This window comes from Trachymyrmex septentrionalis, unplaced genomic scaffold (assembly GCF_001594115.1).
Source record: "Trachymyrmex septentrionalis isolate Tsep2-gDNA-1 unplaced genomic scaffold, Tsep1.0 scaffold24, whole genome shotgun sequence".
In the NCBI taxonomy this organism is placed as follows: domain Eukaryota; kingdom Metazoa; phylum Arthropoda; class Insecta; order Hymenoptera; family Formicidae; genus Trachymyrmex; species Trachymyrmex septentrionalis.
In genome coordinates this window covers 2470688-2494653 of record NW_017305397.1, presented here as the reverse complement: position 1 = coordinate 2494653, position 23966 = coordinate 2470688, and the positions used below count along the sequence as shown (strand labels likewise).

At 32.5% G+C, this 23966-nt stretch overlaps 2 protein-coding genes across 7 annotated transcripts in view; both read left to right on the top strand.

Annotated features, from left to right (window-relative positions):
• Window positions 1-3835, top strand: part of LOC108748737 (venom serine protease-like) — a 7977-nt gene extending 4142 nt beyond the window's left edge. Inside the window, exons 2-8 of the mRNA XM_018487043.1 lie at window positions 1343-1527; window positions 1716-1892; window positions 2270-2474; window positions 2968-3168; window positions 3238-3374; window positions 3505-3661; window positions 3758-3835. Coding sequence (XP_018342545.1) covers window positions 1343-1527; window positions 1716-1892; window positions 2270-2474; window positions 2968-3168; window positions 3238-3374; window positions 3505-3661; window positions 3758-3783 — 1088 coding nt within the window. The 3' untranslated portion in view covers window positions 3784-3835. The remainder of the gene's footprint in view (window positions 1-1342; window positions 1528-1715; window positions 1893-2269; window positions 2475-2967; window positions 3169-3237; window positions 3375-3504; window positions 3662-3757) is intronic.
• Window positions 1-23966, top strand: part of LOC108748736 (myb-like protein AA) — a 91597-nt gene that overhangs the window by 66835 nt on the left and 796 nt on the right. For 5 of the 6 annotated variants that reach the window (XM_018487040.1, XM_018487041.1, XM_018487042.1 and 2 more), the window contains 6 exons: window positions 17690-17928; window positions 18759-19260; window positions 19484-20879; window positions 22134-22910; window positions 23274-23440; window positions 23524-23723. In XM_018487040.1, the coding sequence (XP_018342542.1) occupies window positions 17690-17928; window positions 18759-19260; window positions 19484-20879; window positions 22134-22910; window positions 23274-23440; window positions 23524-23723 (3281 nt within the window). The remainder of the gene's footprint in view (window positions 1-17689; window positions 17929-18758; window positions 19261-19483; window positions 20880-22133; window positions 22911-23273; window positions 23441-23523; window positions 23724-23966) is intronic. The other variant, XM_018487039.1, reaches the window with a different exon arrangement.

The window sequence follows — 23966 nt, the reverse complement described above, 5'->3', positions numbered from 1 at the left end:
AATATGTTTAAAAATACAAAATGAAGCTTGAAGTGTCCACTTTAAGAATATTTGAATAAGAATTTTAAATTATTTTCAAAATGTAGATAACAAAGTGAGGAGATGCGGAATTGATATACAAAGGACCGAAATTGTGACGATCCATAGCGCAAATCAGATGTCGCAGCCTAATGGAACAAAATGCACATGAAAATATGGTATTTTATCTTTAAAATGCTTTTTCATGAAATTCAATACAATCATTTTTTGCTGAGTTATTCTTAATTTAAAGTACTGTTATCATAAGCTAAAATTATGATTGTAATTCATTCCAACACGAACTGCATAGAGTTTGACTCTTGTTTGATCGGAATTGAATCTCAGTGGCGTATACGTGCGTGCGTGCGTGTGCGCGTGTGAATATGTGCATAAATTTCTGTATGCGTACATACACGCTCGCGTGTATATACACACACAAAATGAGATTCAATTCTAATCATTTAAATTCTATGTTGGGATGAATTACAATATACATAATTTTAACTTATAGTAGCGGTACCTTAAATTTGGAATAACTCAGCGAAAAATCATTGTATCGAATTCCGTAAAAAAGCATTTTAAAGATAAAATTTCATTTGCATTTGTCCCATCAGGTTGCGACATCTGATTCACGCTATATCATTGTCACAATATTTGGACCTTTAATTATCAATTTTCTATCTTCTTACGTTGTCATCTGCCAATTTTAAAATAATGGCCCAGTACAAATTATTCTTATTCAAATATTCTTAGAATAAACACTTCAAGCGTCGTTTTGAATTTTCAAACATTTTTTAATCTTCATTATTTATCAAATTATGATCATTTAAAATTTGATAAATTTTTCTTAAATTTTCTGTGTATTTTTTTTGTGGATGAGTATACTTATGTTGTTTTTGTTTTGCCCGCGATGATTTTTTTATTCAAATATCATATCACAATTGTAGTGATCGGAATATTGTGCAATTTAAAATTCCACGTCCGGAAACTTTTCGATAGTAAGTAGTATACATAATGAAAAATATAAGTAAATATATAAGTAAAAACATAATGTAAAAAAACATAACATACACACATGTACTACTTACAATACATAACAATACATACGATATAAAATATAGATATATTAATATCTTTTATTTCGTATATTTTAGTATTATTCTAGATAAAAAAATTTACAATTACTTGTCGACCACAAAACGAAATGATGAACTTTATCAATTAATATTATCAAATTCAGATGTCGTAAATGTCACATTGAAAACTCTATACTAATATGAGTTTTATTAGTATATGTAATTATAAAGCAGTATAATTATTATAGTCAAGGTTTTATTCGGCTTGGTGCTGTCTCTTTTGGTGCTAAATGGAGTTGAACCTAATTATTACCAGGTTTTGAATTTAAAAGATGGACAAACACTGTATTTAGGAAATAATAACTGTCCAAACATTTGGAAAGTTGAAAGTGAGCACAACTCCATTATTAAAGTAACGTGTTATATTGATCTAGTAAGTTTGTTATATAAATTTTGTTTGAAATTGGGACATACATATATCTTAATTAGATTTTTAAGTATATTATAAAAATTTTATTCAAGTTTAGAATTTGTATTATTATAATTATTGCTAAAGTTTTTAAAGAAAGACAAAAAGAACGCGCATGCGCGCGCACGCAAATAATTTAAATTATTTTACAGAATGGTAACTATACTAAAAATATATTTCTTTTCGATAATGAAAATTCACTTTATATCGAATGTGATCAGAATATAATTGCCTTCGAAAGATTGAATTCAGATATTACTATGACATTTCCCTCGCTATTTAAATGTGAAATTAAAACTGATACCTGTCAGTGTTGTAAGAAAAAAGTGGTAAGTTAAATTAATTTATGAGATGCTACTTATTTATTAGAATATTTTGATTTATTTCGTATTGGTTGCTTTACGCGAAAAAAAATAGATTAGGTGATACAGCAAAGCTACAGCTTACTGCGCGAATTCAACATCTATAACTATAAAGAAGATTTGATGAAGATTTAACAAATCGCTAATGTTATTCGGAGAGTTGTCAACTTCGCTACTTTAAAATAGAAAACTGACTGTCCGTATATTTCAACGGTAGATTTGTTGAATCAGTGATTTTTTTCCGTATTCTTTGTAATTTGGCTTTAATCAACTATGAAACAATTTATTAAAAATAGTAATTTGTTCAGGATTAATAAATATTTACATTGCTTACTTATTATTAGACTAGAATAGTAGGCGGTAAGGAAACCAAAGTAAATGAATTTCCTTACATGGCTGGGCTTGTGAGTATGGATGAGATAGAGGATGAGATATTATGCGGTGCTACTATAATATCTAAGCAATATGTAATAACAGCAGCTCATTGCGTGTACGAAAAAAATATTACTAAGACTGCCGTAGTTGTTGGCGAACATAATGTAAAAACAGGTAATCGTTGATAAGATATACACAATAATATTTAAAGGCAATAAATATTTGAAAGATATTAAGTAAATGAAATTTATGATTACAGTTGCAACGATGCAAAATTGAATAACTATTTTCTGCTTGTAATACAAATTTATTTGAAAAAGTTAATGTGATGAAACTTTTATAATTTTTTTGTTATTAGAAAAAAGATGTTTTTATAGGAAGGGAGCAAATATTATTTTTTATTTCTTTTTATTTGATCATAAACTTCATTCTTTACTGAATTGAAACTTTTTATTCAAAGTTACGAGGGATGAGTAGCTAATAATGAAGTAACATTTAATATAAATAGAATTTAAAATATTGTCGTTTATATGTAAAAAATAATGAATGTATAATGAAACATCGTTTATTAATATAAGATTTTTACAGTATAATATAAGGTACATATTTAATATTGAATTTAATATTGGAGTTTATACTAAATTTGTACATTATACTTTGCGGATAGGTAAGGAGACCAACGCAACCAAGATATATTGGCTATACGAATGTACAATTCATCCTGAATACAATGTCAAGGAAGATGATAATGATATAGCTGTTTGTAAGACTGTTAAAAGCATCGAATATAACGCTGCGGTTGGTCCGGTCTGCTTACCATTTCAACATAAATACGACTCGTTCATTGATGCTACCGTCACTGCGTTGGGTTAGCATTTCCTGAGTATTTTCATAGTTATTAATATAATTATCTGTTTTAACATCATTCAATCTATAGGCTGGGGTTTACTGGAATATGCCGGTAAGAAATCCACTGCGCTCCAAAAAGTAAATTTACAGGTAGTGTCACCTGACAAACGCTCAAATAGAAACGACATAATGTATACTTATACTTCGGGAAAGGATACGTGTCAGGTGAAGAATTAGTTTCTTTATTATGAATTTAAATACCAATTAAATGTACAAAATGTATTTTTCAAGAATTGTGATGCAAAAAACTATCTTTAAATAATAGATTTCTTCTTTTTCTGTTTGTGTAATTTAGTTTGATAGTGGCGGACCTCTTTTATGGAATGATCCTAACACAGGTTGTATTATATTGGTTGGTACTATATCTGCTGGTACCGGCTGTGCTTCAAACGAACCTTCTATAAACATGCGTGTAGGTGCTTTTATGGACTGGATAGTATATGTAACTCCAGGTAAGAGTCGGCGGAAAAAGACGAATTAGAAGTATGAAACTTTCTAAAAATCATTGTAAAAGAGGATCGATATGTATCGTTTTTTTTTTATTATAGGCGCACAATATTGCACAGTTGAATGAGCCTTGCATGGTTAAAAAGAAGAACTGTTTTGGGAGATTATGGACCTGTGCTTTAATATATGTATTTACTATTATATATACTTTTAAAATATATACAATATATATTTTAATTATATCTGCTAATATACATTGATATATACATGTATAAATATATATGTCATGTATATGTGAGTGTATGTGTACATCGTGCACTCGCGCATGCACGCGCGCGCGCACACATACACACATGTGTACGTAAAATACGTATAATGTAGATGTATAAAATTTCAATTATACGTTTTCAATATTCCATTGTATCTGCTTTAACATACAAATATTACAAACTTGAGCATAACTTGTTGTTTATCATTTATTACTATTTTTGCCATTTAGAATTATATGTTTTTATCTTTTCGATCCATTCCTCTCACGATTAATTTTATTTGCTTGAATTTGAAATTCTGGTATCACTTTAATTTTTTTGAGAGGGGAGGGGGTAGCTTAACAGATATAATATGAAATTAATGTGAAAAGCACACTTTATGAACACTAAAACATAACGTTTAAAGGGATAGGTTTATAAAAATAGTCTTTTATTTATATATTACTAATACATTTTCTATACAAATTATTCAATTCTTTTTTAATAAAAATTTGAATTGTTTAATAATTATATTATTCTATAATATTTAAACGGATTATATTAACTATGTATATTGAAATTTAAATCGTTATTATATAAAACTGGAATTGTACTTCCTTCTTAATCATGCTGCTGTTTATATATAATATTATTAAGTACTATAAATATAAATAATTTAATAAACATGAATTTAAATAAAAATTTTGATATTTATTTAAATTTTTATAAAGCTATCTTACTAAGAGCTTAAATAATAAACGTTATCGTAACACACGACTCAATGTTCATTGTATTATTTAATTTAGAAACACGGTATAGTGTCTCGGCGTTAAGACAAGCGCAGCGACGTCATGACGCGAAACCGACCGTGCTCCTTTACCCGAATCGACGGACCGAGATTATCGGATCTCAATAACGACATGAACTAATCAAGTTCTATATAGGTTGAATCGATAGCTTCCACTCGGATTGTATAATAAAAATGCTTTTATTTTTTCTCTATGTGCCCTGTGAGCGGAGATATTGTAATGCAAATTTCTGAATCTTTGAATTTGATCTTTGAATCATCATTTTTAAGATATGTGTCATTATTATTATTATTAAAATTTGTCGATCACCCAGAATGGCTGGAATTTTTGGCGCAAGAGACGCTAGGCGATGCACAGTTGGATGCATTCACACTGCCAATATCGAACGCAGTTATTTTTTGCATTTTGCACATTTTGCACTCCGCAGAAATCAGGAATGCGCAGAAATTTGGAGAGCGCACTATCAGTGCTATTTGTGTCATACTATCCTTGTTTCTTGAGAGCGAGCGTGACAGCGCATTGCTCTGCTATGTTAGAGATCCCAAGTTCGATTCCCGGTAAAACCAAAAATATTTTTATATGCTCGTTTCTCTTCTCAGAAGGAGAGTATCCCATCGAGAGTATCTTTGTCAAGAGCACTTTTCTAACACAATTTCGTTCGGAATCGACATTAAACTGTAGCTCCCATATGATTGTGTACAATCATCCTCACAAGCATATGAGAGAAATCACCACGCTCGGCCACAAGCAATAGGACTAAGGAGGAAGAGTATCCTTTTTTCACGTCTATTTCAATAACGGTTGAACCAATTAAATTTCACGTGTGCTCAATGAGTATGAAAACGATGTTATTTTATGTTCATGTCATGTCGTGAGTGAAAATTATGATCTAGTTTTAAGAAATGCAATGGAGCAAGCACTGTGAGTAATAACGAGCTTCTTTTACATGCGGTCCGTATTATAAGTTCGATCACGCATTCGCGGTGAAATTGAACGAATGCGTGTGTGTCTCAGCACGTGCACGTATACATACACGCGAAAAATACTATCGGTGATTATTCATTGATCCATTGAAAAAATGTACCATTCAGTGGATTTTTTTTTTTTTTTTTTTTTTTTTTTTTTTTTTTTTTTTTTTTTTTTTTTTTTTTTTTTTTTTTTTTTTTTTTTTTTTTTTTTTTATGAAACTGATAAATCAAGCAGAAAAAAGTGTCGCTCAATTATATTAAATTAGTTATAAAATATTTAAATATATACTTAAGTATTCAATTAAGGATTAATAATAAAAATTACGGGGAAAAATGGGAAGCTCTTAATTAACTGGGAATTAATTCGTGTCCTCTTTTACGCATAAAATGAAAATCCACTTTTCTAGATAGTCACCAATTTTTTCAACATTAAGAGGGGGAGTGTGAGTAGTTAACGCGATAGATACAAATTTTAATGGAATAAAAATTCGTCCCTCTCGACATTCGTTTTCTAAATTGAAATGTTTTAAACGTTTGTCTTTCAAACCTTTTGAATTTGTACATGTACCTATCCGCCTTTGTAGAGTGGATTGATGTATCGATGTCATCACTACGCTAACTCTGATTCAATTCGTAAAAGCTGCGCGTGGCTCGGCTCGCGTGTGCATACCTTGTTAATTGAGCATTGTTCAGATCGTTACGTCTATACGGCGTAATGGAAAACGATAGCTGTGGTTTACAATGCGACACGCGGTCGCGATAATAACTCCGAAAGGGCGAAACACGCTGCGCACGCTTCGTTACGGATATTCTCTAACGAATCGATGCGGCAGAGAAACGTCGGTTATGCGTCGACAGCACCTGCGACAGAAAAAAATTGCAATGATCCAAGAATCTCTTGTCGCGTTTTGTCGTTTAATAAACGATTGCGCCGTGGGTGTACTTAATGGTGGCGGATAATGGAGAATATGCTCAAATGCGTTTTCTGTATAAAAAGATTTCCCTCAAATACTCCGTTTGACATTTAATTAGCTGTACAGTTGACGTAATTTCTGTGTACATAAAAAATCCAAAAAGATCTTTTTTTTATTTAATTTGATAAACATAACAAAAATTCCACATGTATGCATGTAAAGTTCATAATTTTATTCTTCTTGAGAATATTTAATCATAATTCATGTATGAATAATAATATAATATATACATTTTTATCTTTTTGCCATGTAGTTTGTTCGATATTGACTTGGGAGTGTAATTTTATTCTGTATTTTATCATTCGTTTTTATTCAAAAGCAAGTAACAGAAACCAACGATCAATACTTCTAATTTAAATTTTTAATTCAAAAAGATCAATACAATTTATTAAAATTTGCACATGTGAAAGAGAAGAAAAAAAAGAGAAAGCGACAGAGATTTTCCAATTTCATTTCTAAATAAAAAAACTTGGGAAATATATAACTATAATTTTGTGAATCTCTAGCAAGAATCCGCAAAACTTTTCGCAGTAATCGCCCAAGATTTATCACATTCTTATGTCACGTGGCAACATCTTCGCGCCTTTCGCCCCTTTCAATTTCTAATCACGTCCAACTGTTTTATTATCTTTTGCTGAGTCTTGAAAGTTTCAGTGGCCAAACTTGTTGCAATTTGCTGCAAGTTCAAATGATTTGGCAAGAAATCTCTCGGCAAGAAACTCCGCACCAACGTACATCTTTGCCATATTTCCCGGCAGACTCATATACAGCGGACTAATTTATTATGCAATGCACGAGGTTAACCATATTCGAGAATTTTTCATTGCTTGAACCTTTTTGCAAAATTCATATGAAATTCGTAATATTTATATGTAGAAAAATATTAATTTTGATACACAAGAAATCTCAAAAAGAAAGAATTTAGAGTACATATATAGTATTTATACGTATTTATGGCTATTTATGGGTATATTTACATTTGAGAAAAATTATCGTATGAGAAAAATTATGTGTTGAAGTAAAAAATATATTTAAATTTAAATTCATAATTTTTCTCTTAATACACAGATGACTTTTTAGTCTTTTATTATGATGAATCGTTTTGTTTCCAGTTAATTTTCATTACTTTTACATTAACTCTTATAATACGCACAATTGGGTTATTCGTGTCTTATGCATTTGTTTGAAATATCTTTATCCTTTTCTTTTTTTTAAATACACAACTTTAAAAATACGTTCTAAAAAAAATTGTTAAAGTATACGTTAAAGTTCATTTAATTTTTATATAAAAGTAATAAAAACAGGTTAAAACGATTCATCATGTATAAAGGATCGGATTGTGTAATTAAAGATTAAATATACAATAATTCTTACATATACTCTTGAACATCTTTAGAAAATATTTGTAAGTTTCCGCATTTAAAAAAGTTATATATAAGTATTATAATTAATTACTTAATGCTCCTTATTTCAAAGAAAAGAAATATTCAAGAACATCGAATGATCCAATTATGTGTACTAAAAATTAATTTTGTGATTATGAATTTCATTTTCTTTCTTATATCAAGAGAAATGTATAATAGAACATGAATTAAATTATCTAATTATAGAACATTTCTTAATTTCCTGCTGAGATTATCTGATGGCTCACGTAAAACGATCATTTCTTCTCAAAATGCGAAATACTTGAACGGAATATTAAATTGCCGTTAACGAACATGCGAATATAAAAACACTACCGTCATTTGAGTTTCACCAATCTATTTTCGTAGATCGGCGATATCTCTCGTCGACGGGAATCCATCTCGTTTCGGTAAACGTGATAAGGGAGATTTATCCTGTCTTCACATTGGGAAGCGCGATTAATCTTCAGTGTGGCACGGTCAGCGACATCGAGCATATTTCCAGCTGGTTTTATACTTTGCCGGTTTATAAATGAAATCCAAATACAAATCGATGGTTCGAAAATGGTTCGCGTACTCGCTATTCACGGCCGAGAATCATCCCCGGAAAATAAATTGGAAAGTTTCGAACAGAATCGACCGACCGCGCGTTTCGTTTCCGCGCTACGCTTTTATAGAATGCAATTGCACGGAACTCATCCGCGGTCGCACTGGCTGGTAAATCATTCTCGGACAAATGCCGAAATATTCGAAATGTCGAAAATCAAGGAAATTGCAGTTGGAAAACAGAAAGATATTTCTTAATTCTTTAATGTGATTCGCCTATAATATGTTTTCGTTGAGAAGCTCATTTAATTAAATCAAACAAAATTTCATTGAATCAATTAAATCTTTCGTTTGGATACGGGCAAATAAATCTTTTAATCAACATAACAAAAATAACATAATTAGAAAATTTTATATTAATTGAATGAATCTAAATTTTTCGTTGGTATTTTATTCCAACTTTTGTTCATTAAACCAAATTTGTTAATGTTATTAAATTTTTTTATTAATTTTGCGTCTAACTAAAATTAGAGTGTAAGAATTCCGGAACTGGGATAGAAAATCGTTAACGCTAGCCGAGTCATCTATAGAAATCCTAATGGAAGCCCGAAAGAGCTCACTTTGATGAGAGAGAGGGTGTGTCCACTCGACACTGTCGATGACTGTCGAGTTTCAAACCTTACGCGGATGCATTATTTATAACGCATCACATCGTATTCTTTTTAATATTTAACTGCACTGGAAAAAAGAATCTGATTGTGTCAGTTGAAATTCTGGTTGAAAATAGACAAATCAGAATTTTCTGCACTGCAAGAAACGATATTATATCAACAGTATTATTTCAATTGAAAATAATTTTGTTAATTCAATAACACTGTTAATGGAACAAACGCGTGCTCTTATTTTAATAGAATTTTATTTGTTTTATCACAATACTGTTATTAAATCGATAAAATTATTCTCAATTAAAATAATGCTATTGATATAACATCATTTTTTTCAGTGGATTAAATTCAGTTGAGACAACTAGAATTCTGATTGATACGATTAGAATTTTCTGATTCATCCATTTTCAATCAGAAATTTTTCTCAATATGCGCATCTTACTAGCAGCAGTGTACTGCATGTTCAACAACAAATATATATATATTTTTTGAAATAGTGAGATGAATGCATTTTTGCTGCTATTATGAAATTTTGCTGAAACAAATAAATCTATGCGTTTAACAGATTTGATTAGTGTAACATTTCACATTTTTTATTTACCGATGATATTTTTTGTTAATACTCTGAAAAAAATGTTTTGGTATGTATAATCATTTATTTTGTTGATATGTGATTAATAAAATTTTGTTTATTTTTTGCTTTTAAAAATTACGTTATTCTAATCAAAAGGTGATTAATTAACAAGATAGATAAATAATTATATGAATGCACTACACATTTCTGTAGAAACATATAACAAATTCAATTAACAATATCGTTTAACTAAAAAGTTTTGTTTGTTTCTAAATGGGTTTCTCAGTGTATTTGCCATCAAAATTGAATGGGTCGAGAAAGCGAGTTGTGTACAACTACTTACATATAGAAAACTAAACATCAATATATAGAAAAAAATAAATCGATTTCACAGCGGAAAAAAGTGGAACACTGCTTGAACGGATAGATTTCTCGGCGATCACTCTCGCTTGAACAAATATCAATTTTGCTGAACAGATTACATGTTGACGCGATCAATTATATATCGTAATAATAACAGTTGCGATTGTATAACAATTGAATCCAGGTAGTAGTCTGTTACATTTAATTGTTCTTGCGATTTATTCGATCAATGTCCGTTCGAGCGGGTAAACGTTTGCACAAATGTCAGATCTGATCGTCCAAGCGGCTCTTTTTTCCCTCATCGCTGTGGAATTCGCGCACTGATCGAAACAAGCGCGACGCTCCCCTTTACCTTTTATATGTGCACCTACATTGCACGATATTGACACGCAACACGTGATGACCACACCCAGCGGAACACGCTATGTAGCCATGCCACGCTTGCCATAATTTTTATGATCCAATCCCTGATGCACGAAAAAAAGGGACGAGATTGTTTTACATGTCGAACAATACTCGGAATACACAAATAATCTCGTAGTAGTGTCAAATCGTTTTGTTTTATCAATTTCCGTTTTCCAATAATATAGATTGATTTTAATCTCGATTATTTATTTTCGCGTCTTTTTCTAATTCTTACAAAATGCAGTACTGTAATTGATTCATTTATTCCCAATTCTATCAATATAATAGATTAACTTTCTCTCTAAAATTTTGAAAATTGAGCCACTCTTTTTTAAGACTGAGTTTAATTTTCAATTTTTAGAATGAGATTCCACTTCTAAAAATTTAGAGTTTCGATTCAACTTGCTCTTCATATTTTCTAATGTCCATTTTTACCAATGTAGATTAATTTTAATCTTACATGGTTTACTTACTTTTTATCTTTTTCTGGTTCTAAGAATTAGAAAAGAGGAAAAAGTTAATTAAAAACCGAGATCAAAATTAATCTTCATTAGTAGAAATTTACATAATTAATTAATTAGAATAAATTAAACCGAAATTAAAATTAATCTATTATACATTGGAAACGGGCATAAATAAATCAATTAAAGTACTTACTATTGATTATAGGAAAAAAGTACTACAATACTATCTGTTTACTTGAAATCGTAACATGAGAGTTTCAATGTTGATCGTTTTTCCTGATTTGATAGAGTACATTTGATGAATATTACATTTTTAGTAAAATATAATAAAAGCTAGTGAAAAGCAAATAAGGTGTAACTGTATTTCCGCGGAAATGTGCCTGCGCGCGTTTTGCTTGTTAAAAATAGAAATATATAAAGAGGATTAAAGGATGGATAAAAAAATCGGTCACTACACGTCGCAGTTTTTTTTTCTTTTTTTTTTTTTTTGCAAAAATATAAACGAAAGAGAAATTAAGACTGAACAATTCAAGTCGTTCAGAAATTAATAAAGAATATTTGAATACAACGTTGACACTTGAATAAAGAAAAATTTCATATGTTGACCGTTTTAAATCGTAGATAGAACTCTTGACAGCTATTGGAATCCTGGTACAATTGCTCTGGTACAATTTTGTATGGCGCGAGCACGCCCATATACATTTTCATAGCGCATTTTGATCGTTTCACGTTGCGTTGTACGTGTTGATAAATACGATCAGTTTCGCACACTTCGCGTTGAGTACCGTGCAAATTGTATTGTTGCTCTGAAATTGATTATAGACACTTAAGATGCGAAAAATAAAGCGCGACAAAAGATTCCAACTCTCCTTCTACGTTGACAGAAAAGTGTTTGGTAATTGCTTGGCAAAATAATTGTGATCGAGAACTTCATTTTTTATGAAGATTTTTAATTCTATAATATTAGTACCTAAAATAAAATAACCATAAATGATAGTTCTCTTAAACATGAAAAAATTGTAATAAAAACTATAAATTGTAGTATTTTCAAATAAGTACTAATATAGTAAAATATCAAGATATGAATAAAATAAATATTTTTATTCAGTAAATACAATCGCAATTATAATAAATTTAACTATTTTTTTTTTTAATTCACGTACTATTTTTTAATTACAATAAGAACTAAAAAATATGTTAAGAAAAAACTAAACTTTTTAGTGTGCAAGACTATTAACACAAATTCATTATATTTGCATGGCACGCTAAAGTGGCACAAATATAATGCAATTATTTTTTTCTCTCGATGTTTTAGTTTCTCCGTGAAACAAAGTTATTCATTTCCTTTTAATGAAAATCGAAGCCGATAACTCGTCTATAAAAAATGTCTTGTAAAAATGAATGGAAGATTTAACGACATGCGTTAGAGTCTCAATTTTATGTGCTCTCTTCTATCGAGACGATCTGATATTTTTGCACGTTATCAATTCTTTAGGATGATGCTCTTCTGTCTTGACGTGTGAAATAACATTTTCATATGATTCGTCCGTGCGCGAAAGAGGTTGACGTGAAGAAATTAAATATTATCGTGGAGCGAGCGTCGGGTAAAATTCCGAAGCGACGACAGCGCGACGTGTCATTTGCCGTGCATTTAAGCGACGCAACGTGGCGACGTGGATGAATCTATTGTTTAGCGTCGCAGTTGCGTCGCACTTTATCCTATGCACATTCGCATGTGTAAAACGCATTCGACGCATTCGATTGCACGCGCAGGACGTCGATCGATGGCAAACCTCGTACCTACAGACTGTTCTCCATCCGGGAAAGGTCGATACTTTGACAGGCGATTGTATAAAAGCATAAAGCATGGCGCTACAAAGAAAAAGGTTTCTGTAAACATGGACCGTGTAAACGAATCGTGAAATATATCGAGCTTGAAAATTGATTTTTCACAAAGTTTTAAATGTACTACTATATTTCTTTATTATTTAAGATGCTGAAACGTTAAAGTTGTATTACAAGTATTTTTTAGCAAAATGAAAAAATTATAGATTTCTGTATATTGCATTTGTAATACAAAAAGTTTAGATTTAGAAACCTGAATGAAAAGTTAGTTTAATAAAAAGTATGTTTTTTAAAAAAATAATCAAGATAAAATGAGGAAATTTTAAACTGCAAAATTGTATTGTTAAATATAAATATTAATCTTATTGAATTGATGAACTTATTCATATATGTATATTTACTTTTGTACGGAAGTATCTATACATTTTTAATTCTGGTCTTTTGCACAGACTACACCTACACTTGATATATCTTTAAACGTCAGGCAGTTATTCGCTGTCTTCGTCCTTTTATCATTTTTTATTCTTTATAATTGCTTTATTATCAGTCGCAATGCTTGTGCGTTTGTCGTATGTCGATATTTATGTACCTATACTATTCTTCGATATTCATATATGTTCGTATTCATTCTTGCGTATTCATATATACATCACATTGTAAGCCGGAAATAAAGAGATACACGCGATGAATTTTAATTGGCTGTATTTTTGAAATAATAGAAAAATATCCGTAATCTTTTTGGAAGCACAAAACAGTTTTTCGACATTCAAAATATTTTTAGTAAATTAGTATTTTTGTTTTTGATACAAAACGAAATATTTATTTGCGAGAGATAAAGAATGAAGAAAAATATATGCGATATTTACTTAATTGTACCTCTAATAAAATTCTAATGCGACTAACAAAAGAGACGTAAATGCAGTGACATTTGAAAATGAAGAAATACATCACAGGTAAAAAAAAATGTGATAACTTTTAGCTGACCTTCTTCAAGAATTTTGACTGACAAAAAGAAGTCGATTAATCATAGGATCCGTTATTAAAATTGCAAAGCATTCTGCGGTGAGGAAAGTAGAAGAAATGTTGAAGGTGGGCGAGACTCTCGTTTCCGGAATAAGAAAGAATCTCAAGGAGCATTTGGTGGCTGCGAAATTGCCTTTGAATAGACTGACGACGGAACGTGACGTTCGCGAGAAAACGAGTTCAAGGAACGTCTCCCAACAAGTTGAGCGTTCGAGAATTTTGCGTTCTTCGATACTTTACGAATATATTCGCCCCGCGGGCTTTATGTGTATGTATGTATCCCAAGTGGCGCGAATGGGCGGGTGGCATGCATAATGAGAGGCGTTTGATTTCATTGGCGAGACTAGCACAACGATTGGCTTTCATGTCGGAGCGCTATCGCATTTCTCTGAATTCTCTCTCGTTGCATGCTGAAGTTAACATTGGTTTAATCCTCTTCCTCTTTAGGACGTTAGAAAAGTTGGGCATTTTTGCGTTCAGCTGAAAACTGTTAACAATTAAATGTCTGATTCTCTTTATTGTTTGTTCTGTTTTCACAATAATAAAGAAACAAATTAAATTATTGAATTATTTTTTTATAAAGCTTGTGTTTATACATATAGTTGGCTTTTGCGTCATAAAAGTATAACATCCGAATACATTTGAGCAATTCAAAGACGTGATTAACCGATTCTCTGTTCTCTTCTAAAAATAAAAGTAGAAAAGACAATGAACCTCAATCAACCTTAATCGATAGGACTTTTAAGGCACGTTTCGTCGTTTAATTTAGCGTCAATATCGCCAATATCCATTAAACTTAACTGTAGTTCAATTGTTTCGCTAGTTCTTTTTGGATTCTGCCTGCAAAAGGAGATAAAGAGACAATTGAACTACTATTGAAGTTAATTGGTGTTGGCGAAATGGAGTCTAAATTAAATTCAACTACGGTAAAAGTTGAATTACGTGGAAGGAATCAACTTTCGATCCTTTCATACATACACCCACGCAAAATATTCACAAAATATCGCCCACCAGTCGCTCACACTTGAACTTTTTGCGCAAACGCAGTTCTATGAAATCGATGCTGCGTTATCTCACTTAGCATAATATAAATTCGTGCTGCATACATAATAATGTTGAAAAGTTAAATTTGACACGAATTAAGAAATTACTTTTATAACATGTGACATTTAATCTCATGCTAAACACATATTAAAATCTCTTTTCTTCTTGAGAAGAACAACTCTCTCTCTCTCTCTCTCTCTCTCTCTCTCTCTGCTTTTGTGCCCATTGCTATTCTTTGTTTTTTATCCGCAGTTTATTGTTTTTTTTTAAATACTTAATTATTGTAATTTATTTTGTTTTAAATAGTTTATTATTACATTATTACATAATCTTGTATAACTGTATACATTTTTCCGCTTTTTTTTTTATTCTTTATATATTATTATTGCCGCTTTACTTTTTTCAATTTTATATATATTTTTTTTTTTTATCTATTTCTTTTTCTTTGCTTACTTTTATGTTCTTATAGAAGGCTTACTTTACAACAGAATTAAACGCTTTTATCTTTCTCTCTCGTTTTCTCTCTTTTTCTTTTCCTTCCTTTAATCATCCATTTGATCGGCAAACTCATTGCCATATAAGTGAACACGTGTCGATCGATCTATGCCAATTGGCAAAAATACTGATCGGCATGCCGATGGTTTAATGGACTACGGTCGACAAACAACACAAAAGGAGAAGTCGAGCCAAATCATCTATTTGGTATGCGAAAGCCAGTCTGCTCTTCGTAACTTGAAATCTTAGACACTGAGAATTAGTAAAGGTTAACTCTGAAATTTCATTGATTATTCGTTTTGTGAAGCAGTTGGCACAAACAATGAGTTAAGAAAGGATTTGTGCTATTTACTGTTTTTGAGAGGATTAGCATAATAACTCTAAGAAAATAAACGAAATTAAAGAGAAGAATTTAAAAAAAAAAACGAATTTTTCTCCTTTAAATAAAATATTTTAATATTTTTTTTTCTTATGAATTACTTGCTTTACTAAAATATCTTATTCTATCCGATTGCTTTATAAGATATAGTAATGAATCATGAATAATTTCTTGGATAATTAGATTTTTAAAGAATTAATTGCGATACGTATATATTTTAACTAATGTCCTTACTATTCAGCAGAACTTCGCTGAGCTAAACGTATTGAAAACACTCATTAATCGGTTTCGTATAAATTAGAATTGCATTGACAATTTCGACGGCTATGGGATTACCCAGGAAATAATGAAAGACCATAAAGGATGTCGTTCCTGGGCAGATAGATAGTACTCAGGGAGTCGACCGGGTACCAATCCAGAATTCGATAATGGAATTCCAGGTCACAGCAGATCGCTCTGTACGGCCAATACGGAGGTTCCGTGTAGCAATATGTGGTTGGTTTAGTGGTCCATCGCGCACGTATAATAACTTTCTAATCTGATACGAAATACGAGACGCCCGTTGCGCTCCTCGGCGCTTAAGAGATACCAGCCAATAGAATCCACGAAAGTGTATCACTCTTAGATAAGTCAACCGGCGATGATTAATGCGCCCGTTAATACAACGTCATCCCTTAGCGTGTATTTTCGTAACGTCCGTTGGTGTTGGGTGCAGGGTGTGCATCTCGGAGGCCCCAATTTATTATATCGAATGTCAAAGGCCACGTAAATCTCGCTCATTTTCCTGCATCAATATCTCATTCGACGTAATCTCATAATGATGTATCTCGCAGTAATATCACCTAGATATAAAAAGTTTTACGTCGTGAATAAATTATTTAATAAAAATTGATCATGCAAAATAAATTACACAGGAAGAATGGTTTTGCTGAGAGGGTATCTAATTTAGCTATAGATACAAATCTAAAAGTAAATTTTGTTGAATTATTAAAATAATTATGTAGGACGTTCGTACTTTTTATTAGAATGTCAAAATTTTTTGCAGTTTACCATGTTTGAGTTTTCTATTGTATATAATTATTTTAACGATGCAACCAAATTATTTTCAGATCTGTATCTAGTTAATTTTTTAGAGAGCAGCAAAATTATCCTTTCCATGTAAATGAATGAAGAGATCCATTTTCGATCAAGACGGATTTTAGTGCCTAATAATAATTTTGTATAAATTTTTACAATTTCGGCAGTTTTGCAAACTGCATACCGATTACCTATTCATCTTGAAACACAATCCTAGACTGATGGAATACATAATATTATAAATTAAATTAATAAACAATTTTAATATTAGTAAGCATTTTCAAATAACTTATTAATTAAAAAAATAACTTATTGAAAAAAATATCACCTCAGCTGAGATTCGAACCTGGATCTTCCGAATTTCGTGCGAAAATCTTACTAGTTTGATCACTGAAGCATGTAATGATTTTAATGAAATAAATAAAACATTAAAAAGAAACATTAATTGAAATATTTACACATCAAAATATATTAAATAATATGCAGTTAATGTGATGAGTGATATTTCTCTAAATTGCTTGAAAAAGTAACAATTCAAATGAGTAATCCATTAAATTATTTTTAAACTTCACACATAAAAGTTGATAAGAACCTTTTATTGTTATAGCTTTTATATATTGTTTAATAATATTATTCTTTTTTGTCTTTATCTTCTTTTTATCGTGTTTTCTAGTTATATTATCCTTGTTATTTTTATTGTTCTCTCTCTTACTTTATTCTCATTATTCCTCTTCCGTTCTTTCATCCGTAGCCTCCGATCTGGACTGCATCAGAGCTCTATTCAATGAGAAGGAGAAGGAACTCTCGTTGGCTGTAGCAAAGGTCGAGGAGCTGACGCGGCAGCTGGAAGAACTCCGAGGTCGTCAGAATGCTCCCGCCGGTGGTGGAAGCGCCGGTAGCATCGGGGGCAGTCTCACGGGTGCTACCGGCAATGGACATTTGGTCACCCCAGCCAGTGCCGAACTGGAGAAACTTCGAAGGGAGCTTATGGTAAGCTCGCGTCATCGATTATGGTCTCAAGAGAGCCGACCTTGTCTCGCAAAAACGCAGAGCACGGAAACATCACTGTTTTTGTCCTATTTTCAATTTCTACGCTAATTGAATATAAATCAATTATGTCATATTTACATATCTATAGGACGACCCAGAATTTGCGGAAAGCAGGTGTACGAGTACAGTGCCATTTTAAATGAAATTTAAATCTAATTTTTTCTTTATTGTTATCGTGTCGAAATATATTCTAATAATTTTCCTAATTTATATTGAAATAGGTTTTTTTAGAGCTTAACAGATTGTTATTTATCGTTTAATTATTTAATTTGGGAAAAATTTACCTTAATGAAATAAATAATAAAAATATAGAATATTAATATTTGGAAAATTTTGTTGATGAATTATTGATAAATCTTTATAAATATGTTATTTTATTTTCGTACTGAATATTTATTAAATATTTAGATAAAATATTTAATTTATTGATGTGCCTTTATTTTTTATGCATATTATTCTTTTTACATGATAGAAACATTTTTTTTTTTAATAAAAGATAGTATTAAAAAATATATATTTTAAAGTAAAAAATATTGAGATTATTATTTCACTTTTTTAAAAAATATGGAGAAGCATATTTTAGTTTTTATAATTTGTAATTGTGATACTAATTGTTCATAGTATTGAAACTGGTATATATGGAGTTGAGTACATGTTGATAGTTGCTAACGAATTAATTATGGCGACACTTTTATGCATGTATTTCAAGCGTATTATAGGGAAAAGTCAATGATGAAAAAACCAAATTTATTTCCCCAATTTGTACGCAGTATCGCAACAAGATGAACGAACAGCAAAACCAAGTAGTATCTCAGCAACGGCAGGCCTTGGCACAACGACAGGCCGAGATGGCGTCGATAGACGCGCGAATAGCTCAACTTCAAAGTCGTCTCCAGCGCAAGAGAGCATTGAATCAACGATTAACACAAGTGGGTCCTAATGGCAGTGGTGTTAACAACACTGGATTCCCGGACACAAAGCTCGATGGTTTTAACAACAGCGGCAAGTTAAGACCGGCCGGCAATATCGCCGCGATCGAGCCGTATTCACACATACCGAACGACAATGATTTCAATCTAAACAAAAACGACCCCAAGTACCAGACACTGCCGTACAACACCAAGTTTACAATGAACTTTAAGGCTATAGAAGACGACGTGAACAAAAATAAAATACAACATTCAGCGAGCGCCTCCCAGTTGGGACAGCGGCCGACCTTTCAGCAATACGGGCATCAAATTGTTCACAGCCAGTCGCAGTCTCATATTCAGGGTAAGTGTTTTATTCGCAATTTAATATTTAAAACATTGAGCATCCACATAATTACTTATAACGTTAAAATTATTTAAAATTAAATTTTTTTTCTCGAAAAGATAATTTGCCAGAAATACTTATAAATTAATGGCCAATACAATAAATACAGAAATTGTTATTTCATCAACAAATAATAAACATGAGTTTAAATATGGATCTAATTATCGTCAAAAATATTTAGGACAATCTCAATTACTAGGAAGCAATCAACAGCAACAGCAGCACAATCAAAATCTTGGCAACCAACCCACGACAATCCAATCAAGTTGCAACTACAATAACAACAACAACAACAACAACAACAATAACAGCAACAATCTCATCTGTAATACTGCGCATAACTTTAGTCCGGACAATTTGTCGCAAGGTCTTCGTCTTCACCAAGGTCATCAGCATCAACAACAATCGCAGACACAGCAACAGCAGCAGCATCAAAATAGCAATCTCCAGCAGAAGCAACACAACGTGACCAGCATTAGCGGTGCATCAACGACATCGAATCTCGTAGGTGTTACTGTTCCGTCGATCATACAAACTACGCAGAATCAACATCGAAATCTGCAGCAGACCGTAGGTGGTCATCAAAAACCAGTGTCGAGCGTGGCACCAAGTTTTTCAGTCAAGTCACAGATCTATCAAACCTCCTCGACCAAGATCCATCCAGTTATGCCGCAGACATTGAGCCTACTGGGTCGCGGACATAACAATGCGGCGCAAAACTACATCGGCAACAATCAACAGTTAGCGACGGCGAATACCCAGCTACAATCTAGCGCCGGGAATCAAGAAACAAATTATAGACATGGTTATCCCGTTGCTCAACAGCAGCAGCAGCAGCAGCAACAACAGCAGTATCAAAATCAGACGAACATTCACGGGTCTTCTCCGGCAGCCGTATATCAGATCCAGAGTTCGTCCAATCTCGTTGGTCTTCACGGCACCACTACGACTTTTGGCAATTCTTCCCAGAAGTATAATCAATCGTCACAAGTGTTGAGTCCTAACGATCTCGGACAAAGCCAGGATCAAATACTGAACAATCAAAAAACTAAATTTGAATCGAGCAAGAGTCAGGACAAGTTCGAGCATGCATTACCGTCTAACAATAAACATGAGCAGCAGCAGCAACAACACGAGGGAAGATTGTCGAACAAGTATGATCACAATCCAACATTCAAACACGAATCTTCGAGTGCCAGTCAATACAAATCGGAGTATAAATCTGAACCGAGCAAGTATGAGAGTAGTGGCCAGAGCAAATTCGAGATGGTGTCAGCCAAATACGAACCAAATTCCACGACGAAACACGCGGTTGATCATGTAGCCGCCAAGTTCGAAATCCCCGCGAAAACACCAGACAGACCATTCGAATTCGACAAGCCGGCGACAAAGAGCAGCGACAGCGAGAGAAAGAATTTCAATGAGCCGCGAATAGAGGATAAGACGAAACCGGCATTGCCGCCGAAACCGAGCAAACCGAATCCGCCGCCAAGACTTACTCATCACGAGAAGATTGATGTGTCATCATCCGAAGGAATCAACGAGTGCAAGATGACTAACACAAATCTCAATTCAAGGTTCGTATATGCTTCTGATTTTTAAATGATAATCCTGTAAGAAGTAAGATAGAATTAGATATGAAGATATATAAACTTTGAGAATTATGGTCTTATATTTTTATTACATTGACTGTCTCTATTAAATAAGTCTATCTACTATATGTATAAATAAATGTTAAATATTTCCATTGTAAAAGAATTTTAGAAAAAAAGTTCCAAAATTCAAGATCATATTTCATTAGACATTTTATACATAAATTTAAAAAGTTAACAATTTTTAATATATTAAGTAGAGATTTCACGCTTAAAAAATGCTTGTGCGTAATTTATTCTGAAATATTTCATTCAATATATCCTCAATATTTTTAAATCTTTATTATTATTTACAATAAAATGTACAAAAGGCTTTTGTCCGCGTGTTATAATTTAAATCTGTTTAAACACTTTACATTCTCTTCACACTCGTCGTAGAATTACAATATTATCAAGGAATTCATCGAACAGTTCACGCGGACTCGGATTGCGGAATGACAAAACAATTACTGGGTTAATTATAAATGTTAATTAGTTCGCGATCGATTTGGCCAGTGAATCGAAGCCTGTCTCGAATAATAGACACCGAAATAGAATCGCGGCTCCGCGGAGACGACATGGGCCCGCGCTCCTCTTAGTGTTCGTGAGTTCTCCGATCAGTGCACGCCAGTGATACATACGATTAACGTGCCTGCAATTGCCAGGAGATGATTTTGTGCATGATTAGTCACGAATCGATGCTCAATTACGCGACTGTTAATAACATCTGTTTATTGGATGGTTCATGTTGATAGACATATCGAGCGACAGCCAGATCAGATACAATCGTGTAATTTTGTCGTAGTTTTTATTTGTGCCCTTTGCGATTTATATGCAGTCGACCGACGATTCGATACATTTATTCAAGATTTACAAAATATTGAATGGGATTTTGGCGTTGCAAATTATATTCGGTTTCCCTTTTGTCAGAGTCGATAGAGAATTGTAAGTCTTGATCTGGACAATACGTTATTTATATTTTACCTTCTGTTCAATTTTTTATACTACAATACCAAGCACAATATTCAAATTAATTAATTTTTTAAGATTAATATACTTAAACTAGAAATAATCACTTTATTTAATTAGCAATAATCTTTCATCGTTCTCAATTCATTCATGTAATCAATAACGTAATAATGATTCTCTCAATTAATTATTGATTTTCTGATTTCCGAATTTGTTTTGTAAATCTGGTAGGTCGGATAAGGACGAGGAAATACCGCCGATTCCTACGTCAGAACCGCCTGAATCTCCTACGGAAACACAACTTGCCAATCATCAGATCATCAAAGCTCGGCCGTTAACGCTGAAGAAAGTACCGATATCAGAGCAACCGAAATTGAGATACGCCAAATCCAATGTTCACGTGTCGATAAATCGCCGAATTGAGATGCCCCCGGCCTTCCTGTTTCCGGAGACAGAAATTCCGGCGGATCTCATGCAGACTGATCAACAACAGCAGCAACAGCAACATCAACAGCAAATCATCGACACTACGGACAGTTGCAAGATTACCAACGAAGATAATATCGGTGACGGTGAGAGACTGGAGGAAGCGGACATCATCGACGCTCTGAATGTAATCAACATAGAGGACAAGCCGACGAAGATGAAGACCGACTCGGAATTGACCGGGGGAATCGGAGGTGAAATGGAGATAGACGGAAGCAAGATATCGGAAGTAATGAGGAGGAAGAAGGGAAATCTCAAGTCGACGAGCACGGGAGGTAGTAGTGGCAAGGTCAATCTGTCCAGGCGGGTATCGTTCGATCCACTGGCGCTGTTACTCGACGCTAGTCTCGAGGGAGAACTCGAGCTCGTAAAGAAAACCGCGAAAGAGGTTGCCAATCCGAGTTCCGCTAATGATGAAGGTATTACCGCTCTGCACAACGCCATATGCGCCGGTCACCTCGAGATTGTCAAATTCCTCGTAGAATTCGGCTGCGATGTCAACGCCCAGGACAGTGATGGATGGTAAATTGAACAGTGTAGATTTTTTTTTCGACAATTGCGTGCAAGAGAATACTTTGCTAAATGAAGATGGATAAATAAAATCATATTCTTCACTTGATTTCAAATAGCTTTACTTAATAGAATTGTAATTTAAAGTCTATAAAAATATATGATATTATAATATAATTGAAAATTAAAATATAGTCTTTGATAAACTCTCTCTTAAGAAAAATCTGATCATAAAAGAATTCGTTATCAAAAAGTTTAGAAAAGATTATATATAAAATTTAAAAGTCTATTGTACAATAATATGTATTGTTCTAAAAAAATTTATATACAGAATATTTTTTATCTGCTATAAATATTTAAATATTTTTCACATAGGACACCGTTACACTGCGCCGCCAGTTGTAACAATTTATCTATGGTGAGATTCTTGGTCGAACATGGTGCTTGCATTTTTGCAACCACCCTTTCAGATCACGAGACCGCCGCAGAAAAATGCGAGGAAGACGAAGAAGGATTCGACGGATGTTCGGAGTATTTGTATAGTCAGTATCATCGGAGCAAAGTTTAAAATCTATTGTGGTACAAAGGATATATTTGTGAAAAAACGTCTTTTTTATGCGCATAGGCGTTCAAGAAAAGTTGGGGATTATGAATAACGGTCAGGTATATGCGGTTTTCGATTACGAAGCCCAACACGCTGACGAACTCTCATTGAAGAACGGCGACTCCGTAATCGTACTTCGGAAGGGGGATGATAACGAACGGGAATGGTGGTGGAGCAAACTCGGACATAAAGAAGGCTATGTACCTCGGAATTTATTGGGGGTAAGTATAATTGATTATAAAGTGACTTATGATAAGCGAGATTAATATTTTTTCAAGTTGAGCAAAATATCGCGAAATTGCATTTTATGATACACTATATCAAAATATTTAAATTTTTTAAAACATCTATTATACACTGAATATCAAAAAACATTGCTGCATATCAAAAAAAATATGCCAAAATACATATTTTATAAATATAAAAAATAAATTTCAAAAAATTTTATGTAGTAAAATTCCAGA